At 40.4% G+C, this 24,818-nt stretch overlaps 1 protein-coding gene across 10 annotated transcripts in view; it reads right to left on the bottom strand.

Annotated features, from left to right (window-relative positions):
* Window positions 1-6,095: 6,095 nt before the first annotated feature.
* PARD3 (par-3 family cell polarity regulator) overlaps window positions 6,096-24,818 on the bottom strand; it is a 578,687-nt gene continuing 559,964 nt past the window's right edge. For 9 of the 10 annotated variants that reach the window (XM_073002940.2, XM_078378538.1, XM_073002942.2 and 6 more), the window contains 3 exons: window positions 23,606-23,720; window positions 13,034-13,161; window positions 6,096-7,107 (listed from right to left, as the gene is read on the bottom strand). In XM_073002940.2, coding sequence (XP_072859041.2) covers window positions 6,714-7,107; window positions 13,034-13,161; window positions 23,606-23,720 — 637 coding nt within the window. In that variant the 3' untranslated portion in view covers window positions 6,096-6,713. Of the gene's footprint in view, window positions 7,108-10,689; window positions 10,888-13,033; window positions 13,162-23,605; window positions 23,721-24,818 lie in introns of those variants that run through there. The other variant, XM_078378540.1, reaches the window with a different exon arrangement.

Raw genomic sequence — 24,818 nt, 5'->3', positions numbered from 1 at the left:
ATGGACACTTTAGAAGACTCCGAGAGGGACAGAGTGTGCAGCGTCAAGAGCAGAGGAAAAGCCAAGTACAATTGCTTGCTGGAGGTCTCAAATTATGATTCTAGGAAATAGACCTGAACAGCTGCCCACACTAAATTGTTTTAGCATATGAAGATGAGGTATTAAAAATCTGTCAAAGCTGTGACCATATTTCCTCTACATCATATCTTTGGATCTTCCTTTCCTTGCTCAATTACCATTAGGTTTTGTATGCAAACCTGTTAATCAGAACAAAAGGCAATTTTGTATGAAAAGTGGCTCCCTCTCATTATTACATATTATCCTGGGATTCAGGATAGTGACAATGAGGAATTATATCTATAAGCAAGGACACAGAATGATGATGATGACGATGACAAAGCTGGCCAGGCAGGCAGTGGGAATGGTTCTATTCTCCTTTAAGGAAGTTACTGACCTAAGAGAGCTTCTGGATTTTGCACATGAATGCCTAACAGTGGCAAATCATGTAGATCAACAAATGTCCAGTATTCTTGTTGCATCACACCTTCGATCAGGATTGTGTTTTTTGGTACTGCACTGTGAAAGTGATTTGATTTTGGAAACGACCGAAGTCCAATCTACACATACTTATAAATGCAGATTCTGCCACCATCATTTCACCTGGGTTTTTAACAGCATCTTGATTGGTGGTGTGTTGTTAGATGGAAGGACCAAATTGTAAGTTCGCTTCTCTGCTTTCATTTGCATCTAAAACAGAGCCTGTTGGCTTCATCAGCTTCAGGGGATGAATCAAAATCCACCTTGCAGTCTTTTTCTCCTCTCCATCTCTACTCCCTTGAACCTGGAGTAGAGTCAGAACACATAAGCTGACATGATTGCCATGGCAACTGGCTGTGATGTCATGCAAATAAAGGATTAGCACCGATTTTCACTGCAGGGTTATTCAAAAGGAGATGCTGTGTGAACAAGGAATGCAAAAAAAAGGGAGAAAAAATAGGTTGAATATTGTTAACGGGGGAAACAGAACATTACCAGCCTTGTACAATCTGTTTTAAGCAGATGTTCTTTTCCCCCTCAGTTTGACTCCTTTTGTGTCAATTGTTTCCATTAGGAGGGAAGTCATGAACCCTGAAAAAATGCCTGCACATGGAGGGGAGATGGGGGTGGGCCGAGGGAAGCTTCAACTGGTGATCATGGCAATTAAGATTTCCCTTTTATTCCTTCCTAAGCAATAACAGGAAAGATGCCGAGTGGTCTGTGGTGCTACTATCTGATCGCCATTTTGTTCTTCGTTATTCCCATTTTGCAGTGTTTGTGCCCTCTATAATTATGGATCCATAGGTAGGGCTGTAATGAGGATGGAACAACGGAGGCACCAGAATTTAGGAGGCACCGAAATCTAATGCGGAATCTATTGGTGAGTGGAAAATAAATGGTACATACAGTACCTTGGCCCTATTCACTTTCCATTTGTTCAAAAGTATAACTGTGTTTCTTTATTTCAAGCCCAATGAGGAAAGATAACTGGGCATGTTTAGCCTTGAGGAAAGAAGACTGAGAAGGGATCTGATAGCACTTTTCAAATACTTGAAAGGCTATCATACAGAGGAGGGACAGGATCTGTTCTCAATCATCCCAGAGTGCAGGACACGCAACAATGGGCTCAGGTTACAGGAAGCCAGATTTAGGCTGAATATCAGGAAAAAACTTCTTAACTGTTAGAGCAGTATCACAATGGAACCAGTTACCTTGGGAGGTGATGAGTGCTCCAGTGCAGGAGGTGTATTCAAGAGAAAATTGGACAGACACCTGTCAGATCTGCTTTGATTTGGATTCCTGCATTGATCCGGAGTTTAGACTCAACCATCCTATGATTCTATGATTCATTTTTGGGGAACTCCATATTCTCTTCTTCCTTTTTCATGGGGGGGGGAGGAGGATCTGTGCCCACGCTTGTGATGAAGTAGGTGAGAGACAGTGGTCTTTGCCTCTGGTGCCAAAAGAGTAACAGTTCAGTCTACAGACTTGTTCTACCTTGTTCTACTCCTTAAATAAATTTGCTTATTTAAGGAATAATAGGAAGGGGAACCTGCAGCATCTGAACCAGCTGTGGTCTGCTAGGCTCTCTGTCTGGCCTGTTAAGTTTTTTTTTCTTCTTCTGTTATCTCGGTTGTCCCAGTGACAGGAGATAAGAGGCTACTTAAAAACAAAATCAAAACCACACAAAACACTTATTTTTTGTACTTGCACGAAATACAAAAGCCTAAATCCAACTCCTAGTCAAAGTAGAGCAGAGTGATTGAATCAAATACTAAATGTTGAAGCAATTCTTGTGTAAATCCCATTGTTTCGATAGGTCTACTCTACTTTGGGTTACTGAATTCAGAAGAAGTTTTTCTCTGGGAGGGGATCAGATTTTTCATTCACAAAGCTCACTTTTATTACTTTTAAAAGGCCCCCAAATGCTCTCTCTCTCTCTCTCTCACTCTCACTCTCACTCTCACCAGTATGCCTATCTGTGTGTGTGTCTGCATGCACAAAAACTCTTGAAATCTTGCCCAGCAGGGAGATGATGTGGCTAAATTTGTCGTTATTGCCTGTGAGAACAAAATAAGCAAAGCTTTACAAAGATTAACCACTTGCTCTTTTCTGGATATACTACTGCCGTTCTAACAGATATGTCAAACATACCTTTTCAGGTTCAGGTTTGTTGTTGTTTAGTCGTTTAGTTGTGTCCGGCTCTTCGTGACCCCATGGACCAGAGCACGCCAGGCCCTCCTGTCTTCCACTGCCTCCCAGAGTTTGGTCAAAAGGTTCGTATTTAGGATTGGTAAATGAAATATGAAAATATCAACTCACATGGACACAGTTTTCGACAGTGTCACAAAAAGAAAAACGCTGTAACCAAGACCAAAAAAAAAAAAAATCTTTTTATTCTAAATTTCTGTATTTACACAGAATGCCATTTTACACAGTGTTGTAAGTCTCTGTGTAAAAAAAAAAACATAGTCATCCAAGGTCCTTGTGCTTACATTAGTAACAAATCTTTAACAATTGAGTATATTAACAAAGAAACAAAACAGGCATAAAAGACACAGATAACATGTGCTGACTTTTCACATACATTTTAGAAACAGGATGAGGCAAAAGGAAAATGGGGCCAAGTTTCCTTCTCTTTCTTTTTTAAAAAGGCAAATGATCAACCATATACAATATAGGGTACTTTTTTCCTTTTGTTCTTTTATGCAAAATATGCTAAGTAGGGATGGGCCCAAATTAATTTGGGCCTGATGAAGAAATTTGTCAGCATGGAAAGCATTCACTCCGCCCCCACACTGGATGGACCACTCGTGTCGCGTGCTGCCAGAGTCCTGGGCAAGAGCTCAGGCTGCCTATCCCTGCCTCCCCTGGCAGCCGACCACTTGTCAACTGAATGGGCAGAATTAGTGTCCTGCCTTATTGAAGAAGAAGGACCCTAGTAGCACATGATGCAAGATGATTGATCCAGCTGGCCTGGGGTGCAGGGAGTGGACGTGTGGCAACTATTGTGTTGTGCCGACAAATTTCTTCAATGGAGCCTGAATTAATTCGGGCCCATCTCTAATGCCGAGTTTTAATCTCAAGTGTTTCAACATCAGGATTTGCAGGCACTTTAATTATCCAGTTAGGTTATGCATTAGAGATGGGTTAAAGTGTGAGTACAGAAGCCGGCCGAAGTGGGGGGTGGGGAGAGCAATCACACAGCACCTGTGGTGCTGAGCGGATGAAGTTGGCTGGTTCGGGCTGAATTGATTTGGGCCCATCTCTATTATACATATATTTGTATAAAATGTAATTTCATATTCACAATCCTTGAATTTTCAGACCTTCAAACATAAAGCCAGCTACTGCAAAGGAAAATTTCATATACCCAATAGGCACCTTAAAATGTCTCTGCTAGAGCAATCTTTTTGTACTGATTACTTCGGAACATGAAGAGATTTTCACAATGAAATGTACCTAATTTCCCCAATTTGTTTTTTATTTATGCACTTTAATGATTGATTATTTTTGTGATACCAAGATGGAAAAATAAGAGTAACATGGAAGCACAGCACAAATTGTTCACTAGACTTTACAAATTATCTAAAAGATAATTTAAAAGCTATTTTTAAATTCAAAAATAGAATTTCATTTTAGTTTCTTCTGCATTCTCCTTCCAACAACAACAACAAAGTAAATTGAATGATGAAGACATATGGAGCAATTGAGTAATGATTCCTTTATATTTCACTTTTTGGATTGTGTTGACTTTGCATGAAATGCAAAACATTTTATAAAAAATAAACTTGCTATACCAAAACCAGGGAGATTTTTTCCTTCCCACTCTTCCACATGTTTTCATAGAATAAAGAGATTCTCCCCTCACTTTATCGGCTGATGTTAATTTATAAAAACAACATTCACACTGATAATATGTATATGGTGAAAGTACAAGACAAATGCCACAAAATTCCAAGAATAAATGAAACATTAGAAGCAGAGATGGGATCGAATTAATTCAGTCCCCAATGACAAAATTAATGGGTGTGGCACCACAACTGCCACACATCCATCCCCCCCCCCGACTGGTTGGGCCACTTACCTTATGTTACACACCACTGGGGTCCTTCTTTGGGGGCACTCCAATCCAGGCAGGTGCTTCAGCTGCCTGTCCCCGCCTCCCCCAGTAGCCGACCACTTTTCGGCTATATGGGCAGAACTCCGGTCCTGCCTCCTTGTTGGACAAGGAGGTGGGGACAGGCATTTTAAGCTCCCGCCCAGACTGGAATGCTGCTGGAGAAGAAGGACCCTAGAGGTGCATGATGCAAGGTAAGTAGCCCAGACAGCCTAGGGGGTAGAAGGAGTGGACTCCTGGCCACTGTGGTGCTGTGTCAACAAATTCATCATCGGAGCCTGAATTAATTCAGGCCCATCTCTAATGCTGAGTTTTAAACTTAAGTGTTTCAACATCAGGATTTGCAGGAACTTCAGCTATTCGGTTAGGATATACATTAGAGGTGAGCTGAAGTATGAGTTGGAAGCCAGCTAGGTGGCGGAGAGAGCAACTTTGCAGGCAAAGTTGGCTGGTTTGGGCTGAATTGATTTGGGCCCATCTCTATTATATATAGATATGCATAAAACATAATTTCATGTTCACAATACATGAACATTCAGACCTTCAAACACAAAACCAGCTGCTGTAAAGGAAAATTTCATATACTCAATATGCACCTTAAAATATCTCTGCTTGAACAATCTTTTTGTATTGGTTACTTGAAGAGGTGTTCATGGTGAAATGTATCTAATTCCCCCAATTTGTTTTTTATTTAGTGGTTACTCCTTCTTTGTGATACCAAGATGGAAAACTACAGTCACATGGAAGCACAGCGCAAATTGTTCATTAGACTTTACAAACTATCCAAAAGGCAATTTAAAAGTTATTTTTAAATTCAAAAATATAATTTCATTTTAGTTTCTTCTGCATTCTTCCTCCAACAACAAGAACAAAGCAATTTGAATGATGAAGACATATGGAGCAACTGAGTAATGACTCCTTTATATTTCACTTTTTGGACTGTGTTGACTTTGTATGAAATGCAAAATATTTTATAAAAAATAAACTTGCTATACCAATCCAGGGAGAACTTTTCCTCCTCAATGTTTCACATGATTTTATGAAATAAAGAGATTTCCCCCTCACTTTAAGGGCTGATATTAATTCATAAATACAACATTCTCACTGATAATATAATATTATATATATATTTATATATATATGTGTGTGTGTATGTATATGGTGAAGGTATAAGACAAATGCAACAAAATCCCCAGAATAAATGAAACATAACAACTAGAGATAGGACTGAATTAATTCAGTCCCCAAAGACAAAATTCATTGGCATGGCAACACAGCTGTCACACGTCCACTTATCCCATACCCCCCGGACTGGTTGGACCATCTACCTTGTGTCATGTGCCATTGGGGTCCTTCTTGTCTAGCAGTGCTCCAATCCAGGCAGGAGTTTGGGCTACCCATCCCTGCCTCCCCCAGCAGCCAACCATTCATTGGTTGTATGGGCAGAATTCCCATCCCGCCTCCTCAGTGGAGAAGGAGGCAGGGGCAGACAGCCTGATCTTCTGCCTGGATTGGACGGCCACAAGAGAAGGAGGATCCCAGCAGTGCACAAAGCAAGGTAAGTCAACCATCCAGCCCGGGGGGGGCAGGGCTAGTGGACGCCTGCCTGCTACGTTGCCATGTTGACAAATTTTGTCATCAGCACAGCGTTAATTTGGCCCCATCTCTAATAATAACAATTTTTGTTTCATTCTGTTTTGCCTAAAAATGAGAATAAAGCTTTCTTATAGGGCTCAATAGTGAACATGTGTGTTCAAAGAATTGAATTTCAGCATATAAACATTCAGCTAGGACACTTGTTAACTAAGACACAGCACTTTCCTAGAAGATGATTGTCAAATGATGGAAAATTCTTTGAGAATATAACACTTGAGACACCATGGCAAAGACGTAAGGCTGTCCAGTTCTTTGTTCACATTGCTAAAGGCACTGAAGCAGACAAGGATTCCTTAGTAATTACACTTTTAAAAGTGTTCGTTTTAAATTCCCCAAACACAGTTTCTTCATGTGAAACAGTTCTTTTATTGCATGGGATGTTGATCTTTCTTCTTTTGACTCAGGAATAAAATGGCCTTCCCTTTTCTGGTGTTTGTAATCTGTTCAGCCTGGCAACCTGAGATGGTGAAGGTGGTACATCTTGCCTGAAAGGACCTTTGGGAACGGCATAGTTCGGGTCCTGAACTTTCTTGTAAGAGTCATAGTTGTTGGACCCTTCAGAAGAGGTCTTTTTTTTCAGCTGCTGCTCTTTCCGCCTCTGCTCTTGACGCAACAGCTCTTGAGTTTCAAGCATTACCCGCGCATTTAAGCCATGGCCCCCCATGTAGCCATTTCTTGAACCCTGATAACTGGAATACCTCGGGTTGTCTTTTGCACTTTGGAAACCTTCACCTGGAGGATAGTTCTGTTCCCATGAATCTTGAGACACAGAGCTTGCATTTTTTCGGCTTTGCCTGAAAACAGGAAAAAAAAAATAACATTTTTGTAAGGAAATTGTGAAACATTGATTTTATTTCTAAAAATCATTTTAACTCACCTTTCTTTCTCTGTGTGACGCACTCAAGGCAGCTCACGCTTGATCCAAAACCATAACAACCCACAATCAATGCAGAATATTAGACAGTACTACTGAATATTGATTGCTGTGGGAAAACAGCATGAAATGATGTTGCCTTCTTGTTGGGCTCATGGGCTTCCTATAGGTATCTGGCTAGATACTGTGGAAAACAGGATGAGAGACCAGGCAACCCCATTGTCCAATGCAACAAGACTCTTTTCATGTCCTCCCAAACAAGAGAGCCTTAGGATACAACTAGATAATACACTCAGCACACATTTAAAGCATGTGGTCTGTCAAGTGGCGAAAGACATGTGTTTGCAATAACCTGTGTACTTCCTCACCTCTGTTATCTTGCATTTAGCATGTTTGTTTTCTGAGGTCACTGGAAATGAAACATGAGCTTAATCTTCAAGTCTGACTGTTGAGGTACAGAATCAAAGGAAACCCATTGCGCAAGAGAAGATGGGTTAAATTAGAAGAAATGCACATTTTTCTCAACGTCTTGCTTGGTCCTACTGCAATCCAATAGTAGACTTCTCCATTCTGGGAGTCCAACTTATCTACCTTGCAGATACCTTACAAACATCTCAATGTGATGCACTTGGAAGATAGGCCTAAATAAGGAGCCTTTGAGGCTGAGCTAGGCCAAGCTCTGCCTAAGCTTCCTTTTCAGAAAGACAGCTCCCAGCTAGCACTGGGGCAAAAACAGGAAGCTTGGTTGGAGCTTGGTCTAGTTGCACTTCAAAGCCTTCAGACTGAGACCTTTATCCCAGGTCCATCACATGGAGGAGCTTGTAAGGTATCTGCAAGGTAGGAAGATCTCCCAAATGGAGAAGTCTAGTATTTGTAGTCCAGAAAATCCAAAAATACAATTCCTAGTGTTTCTTGGGAAATAGTAACACACCAGTTCAAACATTGTGTGACATCCCTAGATGATGATGTTAGTTCTACATTGGTAGCTGGTTTCCTTTACCCTCTCTTCTTACCTCCCACTCCCAGAGTGCTTGCTTTGTCTCTTTTGTTTAGATTACCCAGCTATGCTTCAATTTCAAGGTGTTCTTTGAGGCACCATGCTATAAATATTCACAATTTGACAGCAAGTGCTGTAATAACAATTAGAACCTTCAAACCTAATGCTACAATAGACCAGGACACAGACCATCAACGTGCATGAGTTTAACAACTGGATTGCCAGAGACCTGCCTTTTAACTTATGGAAGCCCAAGAAGTTCGTGTGCCTTTAGATGAAAACTGTTTACAAAATCTGAAGCATCTGAACATTCAACCAAATGCAATTTAGCCAAGGCAAGTATAATTGAAAGTAAGGACACACCTGTTGAAACGTTTGGAGATGCATCAAGACACTGACCTATTATGGTTGACATTTAACTGGTAGCAGCCAGAAACATTGTTTCTCTATACTGTGTCAAGCCTATTCTACTGAAGTCCCACCATACACAGTACAGGCATTAAGAAGGAAGAAATTTAACATTATACAAAGGATACAGTTTGGGATTTTTTTTTTAATCCCACTATTAACATGGCCAAGATCGTGCTGGCCAAGGAGTTCTGGGTGGTATAGTCCTAACAAACAACATTTTGAAAGTCTGATTTAAATTGCTTATTCAAGAAGGTGTGTTGAGACACATGCCAGCAGAAATCAAAGAAGATGGAGGTGGGAGATGATGGTTGGAAGCAAATCAGGAGACTGGAGAAAGCCGGAGTTGCATGTATATCACTGGGCTTGCAGTAGGGGGGGGAATTTCCCAGAAATCACTGCCATTTGCCTGTGACTCCCAACCCTTGGGCAGACAGAGCATGTATCACTGAGCTGGCAGACTTCAGAGGGATGAAGCAATGGTTGCACACCTCTCACTAAGCACAGGGAACTGCTTTTGCTTTAGACAGAAATGGGTATGTGTGATAAAGCCAGTGGCCTCCCCAACTTTGTCTGGAATGAAAATTAGGGAAACCTCCTTGCACACAATCAGAAAGTTGTGCGCAGGGAGGCACCAATTTCTCCCTGCGTACTCTAGGCAATTACTCTTTTGGTGTAAGACTCCTCTTTACTCTGTCATTAACTGGACAATGGCCAGCAAAGCACCATTGTCAGAATGAATGCCATTTCCAAGAAGTTGATGGACAGTGAGAAAATGGGTCAGGAGAAAATTGTCATGTGTATGTAGCCAAGGAATAGTAGGGATATATTCGGCATCAGTTGTACCACAGGAGGAGTGAATCTGCCCTAGATTTCAGTCTGGATTTCATGGGAGCTATCTATGGTGCTGAACCCTATCTCCTCATTGGGCTCAGCTTCTTGGATAGCTTCTGTAAAATCTGGATTAAAATGCAGAGTGGACTAACTACCCTTGAAAAATTGGAGTCACTTGCCTTCACTGAAGTGAACACACAAAGGAAATTTCAGGGGATTCTGTCCCCAGGAACCCAAAGAGATACATAGGAGCTCAAGAAAGATTACTTGAAATTGTTGATTGGACATTACTTTTACAGCATGGCTACTGGAAGTTATATTAGTAGCACTTTCAGGCATGACTGCCAAGAGGCTGGGAGTCCAGAAAAGTAATTTTTCTGAGTTTTGTGTCCCAATATATATTTTGTATGTTTTCTGATACTGGATTGCTTTTATAAGTGTAGGTGACTGAATTATGGCGAAGTACGTAGCATCAACAATAACAGCAACACATAAGAGCTGCAACAACCTCTCCTTTTCTTTGTCTCTTAATCCTTGCCTTCCTCCATTAAGTCCCCATCTGAGTGATACCCATGATCCCTTCAGTACTCATATGACTCCAGAAGCTATGGGAGTTTATTGGGCCTTGAATTCACAATGAACTGTGTTTCCCAGGACTGCCAAGTAATACTCAGGATAACACTCGTACAGGTTTCTATCAAGCACAATACAGAAGAGAGGGGAGAACAAAACAGAAAAGCAGATGGCAAGGCCAAAGTTGTCACTCGTGGTTTGCCATCAGTTAAATTATAAGCAATTGAAGAGGCTTTCTTTCTTTGCAAGATAGTTCAGACATTATACTATTGTGTTGAACCAAATCACATGGATGAGCAACTTTGTGCCTTTGGTGTTCTCCTCCTCTTTCCACCCATATAAGCTGAAGGCCATAATATTGTCAAGATATTATATTTATCAATAGCACAAGGTATTTTTTTTAAATCTTCAGTATGATCTCATTCACACTTTTGTTTAGGTTTATGTAAGAAATGACTCTGCTTCTGAATCCCTTTGAGTCATAATTTACAGCAAATAGCTTGAACCTCCTGAATCAGTGAAGCTGCCAACTTCTGTGAGATACATTCAAACAATAGTAGCCTCCCCTGCAGAGGGGAATGTGACATTGGAATTCAGAGGGACGTTTCACGTTGGAAATGGCAAGGATTAATTGAGCAGAGACTCTATCTAGTTTTGTCTGTTCGCCAGAAGACTATTCAAACAACTCATATGGGAAGATACCAATACAATTTATGAATTTTGGTAACAAGATATATTTACAACCCAATGAAGGCAGATGGTGATATTTTAAAAAGACTGAAGTATTATTATTTGGTTTGCACACAGATGTTTAGAAGCAGGGACTTTGAATGGCTTTCCCTGAACACAGGGGACATAGGTTACTCCATACTCTTCTGGAAGTCATAACTGAATAAAACAGCATATACATATTTTTCAGACAAAAGAAAATACAGTTTATCACCAACACATTTCATGAACTTTAAAAACGTAACCTCAGTGTAAAAATCTTCTCTTAAATAAGCAGACAAGAAAAGCCATGATGGAGCAGACTAAAAGGTTGATTTCTGCCAGTGCTCACCAACATTGGATTGATGTGAGTGGGAAGTCTATAAGCACATAGCTAAAGCAATTTGTTCCCCTTTGGCCTTAGGCAAGAGATCTATGGGTATCTTGATGTTGTACTCCAACTTGCATCATGCTTGATGATGGGAGTTGTAATCCAACAACCTCTGTAGGGCTCCTGTGGGCTCCAACCCACCCACAGACCTAGGGATATGACAGGAAAGTACTTGGAAAAAATGATATGCATCATATATAAACCTTTGTCCTAACAACTCATTCTCACTGGCTAAAACCCAGTAGTAATTCACAGCTAGAGTAAGACCCTTGAATCAGTGGGGGTTTAATAAGTCAGCTTCTCCATAAATTCCACTGATTACAGATTTCTACTAGATTTCAAGCACTATTTCCCACCACTTTTCAAATCCAAAGTTGCCTACAATCCCAGTTGATACTAACCCTATCAATTCATTGCAAAAATCAATTTGGGAAGGCGGGGAATGTATGCATCATCTTTCTCTGCAACTAGGCAGTATTTTGGCTTCTATAAACATTGTTCCTATTCTACTACACTCAAATAAAACCTTTCCCACATACGTTTATCTCCATTCCCCTAAGGGGCTACTATACTTTTCTAACCAAGTCCTCCAGTCTGCTTCCAAATGCCGTAATTTTTAAAGGCTGTTTCATACTTACTTTAAACATGATTCAAACAATCAACATCCCAAGATAGTCCAAATCATTTATGGAATGTCTGAAGCCTTTAGATGCAGCCCCATGACAATCAAAAGCAATACACACTTCTTTTTCTTCAGAATTCATCTCCCTTAAGACTTGAAGTGAGTGCTTTCCATATAAGTCTTGATTTTAAATGAAAAGTATGTCTATAAGCAGCACTTAAATACTGAAACCAATTAAATATGTCAGAAAGTTGGACATGGCCCAGTCTGACATAACTTCTCATTGCAGTCTCTCTGCTCAGTGAATTCTTTTATGGCATATATCTACATCATCATCCCAAATTCCCTTTGTTACAAGATATACAAGTAAAGATTTCCATTAGTACAACTTTATCTTATCAAGTTTGTATCTATTTTTCCTTTATTATATGAAATTATAAAGTACAAGGGACTCATAAAGATGTATAATTTCTACGTTCAGTTCCATGAGCTATAGAACAGCCAAGATTCATGCCCTGGTCTATTCTAAAATATTTTGTGAGATCTGTCAAGATGTACAATTACTTTCAGATTCAATACCTCATTATGGACTAAATCCAATTCTTAGTCCCAAACAGAGTAGACCCACTGAATGAACCAGACTTATGTCAAAACTTGCGAGACTACAGTATTTCAGTTGGGACTAACAACTGGATTTAGCTTAGGATGTCAGACTGGCACGAATTCGTCCTTTTGAATTGAATCCCCAACAGACCTTCCAGAGCCTGAAAATGATGCAGAAGATGGTACCGGGTACTCAGAAAGTGGATACATCTAATTTTGGAGGTCTTCTGTTTAGTCATCCTTAGTCCACCAGCTGAAGCCATTCAGGAACCCTCACACCCCTGTGTGCAGCATATTAAGGGCAGTGGATGGGTTACTGTGGAAAGAGTGAGATAGAGAAACCCACTTCCACTGGGTCATTCTGAGTTCCTAAGTCTGGACCCAATTCACCATATCCAACCGTTGCTCCCTGCTGATGTGATACATATATATACATAGGCTGTATTATGTCTTCAGGCTTCATCTATGAGTTGCATGTGTAAAGACCACCTCCCCTGTGTAAACGCAAAGGCTCTGCAAAAATGTTCAAGTGAATATCTGTAGGCAATGGGTAGAGACTGCCATGATGATATTGCTCCTTCTCAGACCTTCATTTCACACAAATGTCTGAATGGGATTCCTCTTAATAAAGAAAGTAACACTATGGGTCCTCATTTATATTGGAATAAACTGGCTCCCAACTCACAAAAAGTTGTCGATACCTGCCATACCTGGGTAGTGAGCTGTACTGCCGTTGAGCTTGCTGGAAACTCTCTCTTTCTTCTTGCCGTTGTTTCTGCATCTGAACTTCAACTGATACAGAATGCCTGCCGCTTTGTGAGTATGTCTTTGAATTTGGCTAGGAGGAAAAGTAAAAAAGTTAAACAGGTTTTCTTTGTTTACTTCGGAATAATAAGTCATATTACTTTTCTATGTAGGCACAGTCAATATGTACACATAAGCTTCTGCTTGCCCATATCAATAAAAAGATTCAATGGACCACAGCAGTATACAGGAGCTTCTTGCATGATTTCTTCTTTGTCTAGGGCTGTTGGTCTTTGAAATATTGCAATATTATTGGCAAATACTTCAAACAGGCCTGCTCTTTAGCCTCCCTAAAGTCTCTTTAAAGTCACAGAATGGCTTCTAAGACAACTGAGTGTTACACAATTTCCTCCTGACATCGCCCCCATTGGAAAGTCCATTTTGAATAATGAAATATTTATCGATCCTAATCCGTTGGTGTCAAATAAAATTTGGTAGGTCTCTTGTGAGGGTGGGAGGATTGGGGGGCAATCAGGAGAATCTGGAGAAGTCTGGGAAAGAAAACATGGAGTGAGAAAAGTGGCAAAAAGCTACAGTAAAAATGGTTAAGTGAAAGGTAGTCTTTGCCAGACAGTGCAATTCTGCAACACAGTGGTCCCCAACCTTGGACTTCAACTCCCAGAAATCCTGACCAGCAGAGGAGGTGGTGAAGGCTTCTGGGAGTTGTAGTCCAAGAACATCTGGAGGCCCAAGGTTGGGACCACTGCTGTAACATATGGCTGTCAGGTGTAACAGCGGCATAACTGTGCTATAAACCTGCATGGTTTAGAACAGGTATAGGGAATGTGTAGCTGGAGTGCCATCATCCTTCACTATTTTTACACACTGACTAGGGCTGATGGAAGTTGAAGTCCAACAACATCTGGGGCATATATTCCCAGTTCCAGATGTAGAATCCACAAAATTGTCTAATAGTTCTTGATACATCAATATAAATTGTGATGTTTAGAGGAAAACATACCTGGCAGATAAGCGAGGCTTAATACATTTTAAAGGTCTTGATTCCCTTATGATTACCTTAAGGGTGCCTAAATCTTAGATTCTTTAATTCTATAGGCACACTTTATGATGCTTCTATAAGACTCCATAGCATTCAAGGAGACTTTGATAGGGCATCACAAAAGGAGTTTGAAGGCTAAATTGCTCTGATCCTGCTAAAAACAAGCAGTTGGTATCTTTCTCCTTTGAGGTTATACAGTTCAATCACCCTGCTGAAGCTAAGGAGGTTTCAGTCTGACTGGAGCTGGAAGGAAATCATCTAAGCATCTTTATGTTTGCTGCCTTGATTTTCATGGTGTGAAAAAGATGAGCTGTAAACATACTAAAATAAATGAATTTTTAAAAATGTATGAAAGGAGTTGGCTGACATTGAAATATTGAGTGGGTGGTAAAATCTGGGGTCCACTGCAAATCTGACATGATCCTGTATTATTGAGTACAACATGCTGACTCTACAGTATGTCCTCTATTATTAAAATACAGACTCATAGGCCAAAATTCTTATCTGAACCTGAAACCAGGGACTTGAAAGTAGAGATACGCAGATTTGTGAACACGGATCTCAACTTTAGAATTCTCTGCAGCTGTGCTGGTGGGGAATTGTGGCAGTTGTAGTCTAAAAATAGAAATCTATGCAACTCAACTTTAAAATTACATCTAAAAGAGGACTTCCATATGCCCCTGGCTCTTAACTTAGATCTCCTCTGAGGAAATTCCCCTGGTTTCCCTGCCCTGAAGGCTGCTATTGAATAGATCAGTTTCTGTACAGGGACTGTGAGGTGGCAGAACACCTCATCTTTTTCTTCAGGGACTAAAATAGTTTGATCTGACCTTGCTTGAAGGGTAAGGTCTTCTCTCTCGTTATGGTGGCAGAAACAGACATTATAGAAAGCCTATAATTAGAGCTGAAAACACTGTTCATGTTGGTGTGAAAGCGATGTGACTGAGGCAATCTTTCGAGTTTGATCAATTAAGACTTGTGAGCCCTCCCATGCTTATATTTTTAAAACCAATCCCCAAACAAAGCAAGTATATTTGGACATTTCCAGAGGCAAGAAAGAAAGTGTAGGTGACACAAAGTGCCGTTAAGGATTTTTCTTTTCTGGATCCTTTCTGTTTCTGCCTTCACACTGAAAAAAAAAAAGTTTCACGTGGGACGAAAGGGAAACTATTGATCGAAACCCCAAACCCAAATCCTGTGGTTTTTGTGAGTGATTGGCAGAACATTTTAGGAATATTATGTCATACTAGTCCACTCCACATCTGCACATTTTTAAAAATTCCTAGTAACACTATAGGCGATGTACAAAATTAACCACATGAAAGTGGAAAAATGTATTTCTGCGCAGCGGGACACAAGTTGTGTGCTCAGAGAATAACTCCTGAAGTAGTTGACACCTGTACAAACAGGGCAGCATAAGGTTCGGAATAATTATCATAATTCTTTAAAGCTATCAAGCAAAACCGTCTGCCTCTTAACGGTGCAGATTTGCAAAGAACTCTGGCCTCGTCTGGGAGAAGATGTATGACAAGGGCTGATCTTTTAAATCACATGGTGGTCAAGGACGCCATGACAGACAAGGCTACATTATACAGATAAACAGATGTTTATGTCTTCAACAATCAAACTTAAGTGAAATTATCATTTCTGCTTTAGAAGTTTGTTAAGGAAAACACAGGAGAAAAGCAAGTTCTATGGGAATGGTGATATGCGGAAGATTATAGCATAAGATACTCAAAGGGATTCCAATTTAAGATGTCACAAGAAGGAATGAGCTTTCTAGAATATAAGGGGACTTAATGATAAGCATTATTTTGCCTAGGGCAAAAAAGACATTACCAGTAAATGGGAAAGGCTTATTTTAAGAAACTGGCTGAATATAATCTGGATTTCATTTTATGAAGTGGACTATAGATCTTAAAAGTCATTGAGACAACAGAAACGTTGTCCTTTAAAATCCAACAAAATCTTTACAATTTGATTTGATTTTTTTTGTTTTTTTTTTGTTTTTTTTTTGCTGTTTGGCTTGGACAGGCTAGCTGATTACCTTCCTGAACCATTTAGTGAGATTTCGTAAATGACAAGATATTGTCATAAATAAGAATTACTATGAAAATGGGAATCAGTATAAAATAGATGCATTTTGCCCAATAAATCTATTTTGTTAAGCTAGCCAAGCTATATTTTGGGAAAGATTATCATTTCGAATATTTGCAAGTGATGGATTTTACTGTAGAGGGTGGAAAATGAAAGAATGATCTGGAGCAAAAGGTGAGCAGCAAAGTAGCGAAGTTTGCAAAGGATGCCATTAGAGTAATTAGAGGGGAAAAGGGGACAGCTATGGCTTGAAAAGCATCTCTCTAAATCGAGAGAATAGGTACAAAAAAAGCACATGTGATACAGTGAAAATAAGTGCAAATTATTATGGCAGGAATCTGACCTAGCAGTGAACGACCAAGAAAAAGAATTTGGTGTTGCAATGGACATCATAATAAAACCATAAAGACAATATATGACTGTTATGAAAGTGAAAATTCCATGTCAGTGATTATTAGGAAAAGAAGCAAACTGGATAGTTTACTTATACATGCACTGCAAGCCTTCCTAGAATAACTGCTTTACACACCTTTGAAACTAGGATATGGCAGAGAGATGGAGAAGATGCAAACTGGCCCATAAATAAACAAGGAGTTAGAATAACACTCTTATAAGAAAATAATCTCAAGATATGAGTTCCTGTAGCTTAATTAAGAGAAGATGTGACGGAGAGCTATATAGTTTATGCATGGAGTGGAAAACCTTGATAAGGAAAAGTCCTTGATCCCAACGTAGAAGAGCCCGGGCTTCTCTAACGAAGCTAAAGGTGAGAGATTCAGGAACCGACAAAAGGAAGTGATACTTCACACAGTACATAGTTAAGAATATGGAATTCATTGGTTCAGAGAGAAAGTACTTGCCATTAACTCAAGAGAGTTTTAAAAGAGGATTGGGTCAATTCATGGAAGACAAAACCATCGCTAGCTACTAGTCATGATAGCTGCAGGTGATCTCCATCATCTGTCTCTGTACCAACCAACAAGTGGAAAGGTGCTACTGCCCTCACATTCTGCTCAGGCATCTGAGTGGTTGCTACAGAAGCAGGATGTTGTACTAGACAGACCTTCGATCTGATCCAGGATAGTTCTTCTTAAGTTCTCACATCCCACTGTGCATACCCCATTGCACAAAGCTGCTGCATGAACAGAGGCTTCTTCATTCTCTTTCATGGGAATGGAGCTTAGCATCAACAGAGCTATCCTTACCATGAGAACCACAAGGAAGCCCCTGAAACTGCTGGCTTGGAGTCTTAGTGTTAACAAAATGAAAAGATTTGACAAGGATAAATCGTCATACCAAGGAAATCAATCACAAGCTAGATAATGCTGTCCTGCGTCATGTCCTAAGCGTCAGCTTTTCTGCTTAGATCTCTTCAGGAAGTGTCATTTTAAAGATTTTAATAAGAGTGTCTGCATCCATTAACATTGTTGGATTGACTGCCTTGTGGATGGGAGTTCATTAATTTTTGGCACAGCAGATATATGAGCCCTGGAAGGACTGCCAGCTCTCCCACGGCCCATCAGGTGAGGATATTTGCCAACAGAATTATAATGAAACCATCCAAAATGGACACTTGCTCACTATGATCCATGAAAAGACATGAGGTCACAATCATTCACCAGAGGCTAGAAACTATGAATCACACATAAAATCATTTGCTGACCTTGGAAAATTTACTTTTCTAACTATAGCTCCAGTTCGCTAGTTGGTCATGCTGGCTGGGGCCGTTTGGGACTTCTAGAGCACAAAGTAACTTTTTCAAACTTTGGATAAGTTTACATGGTAGACACATATATTAATCCATTCTATGTATACATGTATTCCTGTTCCAAGAATCTGTTCTCTAGTCACTGTCTTAAAGAAAGACAAGGGGAAATTCAGTGAGTTTAAAGAATCCTTCATAGAATTCTTTGAATGAAAACCTGCTTTCATTGTTTATATCAGGACACAAGAATTTCCTTTCCTTTCATATATTTGAGGGGCTTTTCCAGATTTAAAGCTAGCTCCATCTCGCCTCTGATCTGTTTGGTGTCACAAACAAGCTCCCTTAGGCTAATATGTGAGTTTTAACAACAGGCCTTACATAGGTGTATTTTTCACAACCACACTTTGAACTAAGAGCTTTGACAGGGAGGTCCATAAAGCACTGACGAAAGTAGCTAAGATATCCTTACGAGGCAAACTGCTTTTATGTTATTGAAAGTATAGTTTGGTATTTGCTACATCTGGATACATTTTGGGAGGAATACCTCTCTACTTTCCAGCTAATACACTGAAGTTGCATACGCTGCTTAAAGAGATGGGTTTATTGTTCCTCCGCGGTGAAACTACATTGCACACACTCCAAATGGATGAGATCATTGTTTTATCTCTTCCAAGCATAGTGATATTAGCCAGATTGGAAGACACAAGAAGGGAAAAATTAATTTTAAGGTAGATGGGACTTATTTCATCAATTCAATATGTTTGTATAAAAAGTAACGTATGAAAATGCACACACATACACACATGTACACAGACACACAGCTTCCTTTAAAAGTTGTGATAATGAAATCCACCCACAAGTAACACAACAGTAAGGTTCAGGATTAAAATCTACACGTTAAACAGACATAGTCACTTTAAGTTCGTTAGCATGCTCAGCCCAATGGGAGAAGGGTCCTTATTGTTTGCAGGAAATAGGGAGGAAGGAAAAGAAAGGTCATTGATCTGACCCACATTTTAGGAAATGATTCCATTCTTGAGGTAATCAGCCTGTCATCTAAATAATTCCCCACTCACTCATTGCTGGGAATTATAATACCCTGCAAAGTTGCCTGCCTAAAGTTGCTATGGTGTTTGGCCCGACAACATTTGGCCCATGACCTTCAGTAGTTAAGTTCTTGAGTCCTCCTGCACATCTCTCTCAGACAGTTTCCCCAAGATCCTTCACCCATCACTTTCCCAAGATTAACCAGCAGCATCCTCCACGTAGCATAGTCATGCTCACCCTTTCTAGGGATCACTTATATGATAAAATAATAATAATAAAGGGGGGCACTGAATTATCTTTACCGCTCCTAATGGAAATAAAATAAATAAAAAGAGCTTTTCCTTAAATGAGTTCCAAGGAAAACCAGACATATTTTATAACAGAGCTTTAAAAGGAAGCCCATATATTTTCATACACAATAAAATACGAGGCTTTTTAGTAGCGTTTGGAAAGTTACTGATTTAAAGGTAAGCTTGTTGTCTTTTTTAATGCCGGGATCTAAAATCAGTATTTTTAAGATGAGTAAAGCACAAAGGAAGACTGAAATAAAGATATTATCTATCCTGTAAACTTACAAACCACAATCGAGAGATTTAAGAAACACAGCTCCTTTGTCTAGCCAGACAATGGAATCTCTTTCTGTCTCTATGCAAGCTTTTCTCCAGCCTAGTACCTTGCAGCTGTGTCAAACTACAATCCCCAGCATCCCCATTCAGTATGGCTAGCCATTTGGGATGCCTCTGGCAGCTTGTTCTTTGTTATCCACCAGATCTTAAAAAGCAGATGGAGTTGGGTGTCATTAACACACTGTTAGTACCAGACCACAAAATTCTTAATAGTTTCTTTCAGGTTTTTCATGTATATGTGAAGTAGTATAGGGAAATCAAAGAACCATGAGACACTCCATAGGGCAAGGTGTTGAACAGGAGTCCCCCAGGACTACTACCATTCACAAAGTGACACCACGCAAGGGAAAATCCCAGAAGCTGATTCCATTTTTCATCCGTTAACCACTTCTCACCCAAACCACAAAGCAATGGCCAGGGCTGTTTTTCAACAAGTGTGAATGGTAGCGAGCAGAAGAGAGTATCCTGTAGACTAGGGGTCCCCAACCTTTTCCCAACCACAGACTGGTTTGGGGGTATGTGTGGCATGCTCATGGAGGGTGCCAGGTTGTGGACCGGGAGTTGGGGACCTCTGCTGTAGACCATCTGGACTGCTGCCATTTGGTGTTGTCAGCATTCAGCCCATCCTTTCCTATTGATTGATTGATTGACTGATTGATTGATTGATTTGTTTTATACCCCGCCCATCTGGTCTAAAAGACCACTCTAGGCGGCTTCCAATATAGTAAAAACAGTGAAATAATACAAAAAACACAAACAATTACATAAATTATATTGTAATAAACAGAATACAACAATAGAATAGAAAATACATAAGGAGAGAATAAACAGAAAAGTCAGATATTAACTAGAGGGAAGGCCTGAATGTATAGCCATGTTTTTAATTGACTTTTAAAAGTGTCCAAAGTGGGGGCCACGCGGATCTCAGGAGGGAGATTGTTCCAGAGGCGAGGAGCCACCGCCAAGAAGGCCTGGTTTCGTGTCCTTTCTTTCTGGGCCTCCCTCGTCATTAGGCTCCTCAGCCTCACCTCCTGGCTCGTGCGGGTGATCCGAGAAGATCTAGGTGGAAGCAGGCGTTCTGCCAAGTATCGAGGTCCTAAACCGTTTAGGGCCTTATACATAAGCATTAACACTTTGAAGTCAATGCAGAAATGGATGGGCAGCCAATGCAGCATGGCCAGAGTAGGAGAGATATGTTGGTATTTTCTTACTCCAGTGAGGAGTCTGGCTGCCGCATTCTGCACCACCTGAAGTTTCCACATCAGCTTCAAAGGGAGCCCAACATAGAGCGCGTTACAGTAGTCTAATCTAGAGATTACGAGCACATGTACTAAGGTAGTGAGCGCCCCCGTGTCTAGGTAAGGTTGCAGCTGGGCAATCCGCCAAAGGTGGAAAAAGGCGGTGCGGACTACCAATGTCACCTGCGTTTCCATGGTGAGCATCGGGTCCAGGTGTACTCCCAGGCTACGGACCCCACTCTTCGCGGCCAGGGCCACCCCCTCAAACATGAGGGAGTTTCCCAAGCCACCATCCACAGGGTCACCCACCCTCAGAACTATTTAGAGCTTGGCATCCTTTCTCCTGCTGGTAACATGGGCATGATATTTTGCAGCAATACTGGGCTATTTCCTGGCTGTTTGAATTATGGGTACAGAAGCACAATATCCTACATTCATGAGCTGAAGGTTTTTTGAAGAAATGAATCAGTTTAAAAACCAGAGTCCGGTGACTTCCTGATGAGTCCCACTGAAAATTAATAAGTTTTCTTAGTCTGTCTCCTGATGAGGTAGTTTGGGCATGTGAACTGATGCCATTACTGTACTTCCACGCAGTAATGCTCCCTTGTGTGGAGGTGCTGTCCTAACTGAAATAACTCAATATCAGCATAAGGAATATCTGCAGTGCCTTTTAAGTGGTGGCCTCTGCATGGCAGAAATCCTTCTCTCAATGTCTCTGAGTTGTTTTAGGAGTCTGATTAAATATTCTTATTTCAGAAATCTTCTTGGTGGCTGTTTGGATTACATATAATGTTCCTATGATATTTACATTTTCTCCCTTATTGGTTTATTGATTTCGATTTCAGTTGTGGTCATTTTTATTTTTAATTTTTTTAATAATTTCAAATAGTGGTAATGTGACAGATAACTTGTTGAAGAGATCCTTTTCTAATAATTAAAAAGAAAACAGTATAGTTGTGGTAGAAACTAATTAACCAACTGGCTAGCTAGCCAGCTAATTATCTAAATAGATGTTTTATGCATTTATGGAAGGGGGAGGGTTGGAGAACAACAGTCTCTTTGATACGTCTTCCTGCCTTGGCAAAATCTAGTTGCTAATTCCTGGCACAGAACATCTTTTTAGGTCATGATACTTATATATGCTTTTCCCTACGGTAAAAAGCCTTTTAAATGCTTCCATATTTCATTTGAAACTCTCTAGTTCACACAAGCACAGACTCGCATTCTGGTAAATCATGCCTGCACAAACCCACAAAAGGCACAAATGCAGATATGTTAGTCTGCATCAGTGTCTTGTCAAATGGGAAAACAATACCCTTTACAGAAGGGACAGATGGCAAAGCCCGGTACAAAATGAAATTAGGAATGCTGGGGCACAGATGGGGAAGGGAGGAGTCAGGAGTTTAAAGGTCACCTAGGCCCCTGAATTGAATCTTGGTTGTCTCGAATACTCAAGGGATAACAGCTGAAACAGGGAAGGAAATCACTGTAAACTCAGTGGCTGAGACCACATGCTTTGTACCCTGAAGTTCCCAGGTTCACTTCCTGGACTCTCCAACAAGGATGATGGGGCAGGGGAGGAAATCCTTTTTGAAGCCTGGAAGAGCCCACAAGCAGGCCAGTGGTGGGAAACCTGTTGACAGGGATGGCAACGAGCTCTCCCACTACCTGAGTTGGGCTGCCCTGACTTAGCTGATCACTGCTGCTAATGCTGCAGCTGTGGCTGTTTTCCTTCCACCATACTTGGAACGTGAGATGGAGGATGGGCAGGTTCTGAGAAGAATACTGCTGCAGCTCTCCTCAAGGTTGGCTAGATGCAAGTGCCCAGATCTGAAGGATCCCCGGGAGGCTGCCTATGCCTACAGGGATCTCTCTGGATGCTCTGTTGCCAGATTTGATGAAGACCCTATCAAAGCCAAGAATTTTGTACTTGGCTGAGCTTCCTGTGTTCAGAAACAGCAGCGGCTTCCTAAAGGGGATGGAGAGTTGGTGATTTGCCATTTCTAGTGGTCTTCTGCTTGAGGTTCAATGTATCTAATGAAAAAGTAGCTCTGCCTGTGTGTTATTTACAACAGTGGTCTCCAGCCTTGGGCCTCCAGATGTTCTTGGACTTCAACTCCCAGAAATCCTGGCCAGCAGAAGTGGTGGTGAAGGCTTCTGGGAGTTGTAGTCCAAGAACATCTGGAGGCCCAAGGTTCAAGACCACTGATTTACAAGACCTGATTGGCTGTGAATGAGTCTGGTATAGTCGGATGGGAAGTAGAGTCCAATATCTGCCATGCCACATGTACCCCAGTTCTGCTTTAATGGTTAAAACGAGCACTCAGAAAAAAAAGTGTGGATCAACCAAGACAGGCAGATATCACATAGTCTCTCTGGTTGGCTTCGGTCAACACCACAGCAGCAGTATTTTTCATAAGTTTGTTTCTGAACCTATTTCAGGGATAGCCTCTCACAAAGCAGGTGGCAGTAGACTAACATAACCAGTAGAGATGCATCAGATTTTCCAGTCTTCCTTCTCGTGTGTGGAATGTACATGGGAAGAGAAACATACCTCTTCAGACTGATCAGTCAACAGAGGAAGACCATGACAACAGTTATGAGCTAGGCACTCCTCCTGATCAAGTTGATGAGCTTGGATCTTCCAATGCCCAAACATGACTATGGTCCTCTTTCATCAAGAATGTGGACAACCGCAAATTAGATGGACCAGTCATGTGACTGAGTATAAGGCAACTAAGAGGCTGTAATTAACGAACGCTTACCCATGGTTGTTCAAAACTGTATGTCCGCCTCCTATCTTCTACGTCTTCATCCTGTTTTGCCTGTTGAAATTCTTGCCTTAGCCGCTGTATCCGGTCATGGTTGCTGGGAGCTGATCTGTTACGAAGAGCAGCAAGACAGAGAAGAGAGATTAATGCTTCTTTTAAACAGCAGCAACAAAGGTATTTTTCTTTTTCACCCACAGAACACCTTCAAGAATCTTACAAACATGCAATAATAAGACAAACAAGTACTCACGATCAACATTTTAGAGAAAAATTAGCATAAAAAATTTCTCTGCAATAAATATATTAAAATACTTGTAAGTGCCTGCCAAAGGTTTGCTGAATTTTTTGGAAAAGGTTATGCAAGTTATTACGTTACTAATAGGAAATACTGTATGTTATGGAGAGATGTTTGGTGCAATAGCTTGAAGGATGGTGGAATGTCTAGACAAGTCCTAAAACCTTTACTTTACTTTTATTAGATTTTTAAACCCCCCCCTCGACAAAGTCTACTTGGGGTGGCTTACATGCTAAAGCCTGTCAATAGATTTGAAAATTATTATTGCAAAACACTATAAATCTGGTAACCCATAGAAAATCCCAGCATTCTAAAGGAGGCACTTTCAGGGACAGAGAAGAGCAGGTTGACAGACTGATTGAGCCTTTGGTTGGAAAAGGGAATAGTAAGGAATGGTTAAAAATATGAGTTTGCTTTGCAACTTACTGGAACAATTATTACAGCTATCCCCAGTTAAAGGATCTGTTTTCTGTTTCATAAAGTGTTGATAGCCACCTACCCATAAAATTATATCTTCTTCTATAGCTATTGACAGAGGTTTTCTTTAAAATAATGCTGACATTTTTATCCAAACTCTTTGTATAGAGATAAACACACACACACATACTATCTCTCCTTTAGCTCAGTTTATACACTTTCCTTTAAAATATTCTTGTCAATAAGCTATCTCCAGAAGGGCATATTATCTACCATAAAGTTATTTGAGTTAATGATACCCAGGGCAAGCACAGAAATAAGGTTGGATTACTGAAATCCACTCTACATAAGACTGTCCTTAAAGTCAATTCATAAGCTTCATTTCTCATGACCAATGAACAGAATGCAAGTTGATATGCTTTGTATTTATTGCAAGCTGTTTATCTATCTATCTATCTATCTATCTATCTATCTATCTATCTATCTATCTATCTA

This window comes from Pogona vitticeps, chromosome 6 (genome assembly GCF_051106095.1).
Source record: "Pogona vitticeps strain Pit_001003342236 chromosome 6, PviZW2.1, whole genome shotgun sequence".
NCBI classification, from domain to species: domain Eukaryota; kingdom Metazoa; phylum Chordata; class Lepidosauria; order Squamata; family Agamidae; genus Pogona; species Pogona vitticeps.
The sequence above is the reverse complement of the archived record's forward strand: the minus strand, read 5'-3'. Positions and strand labels throughout refer to the sequence as shown.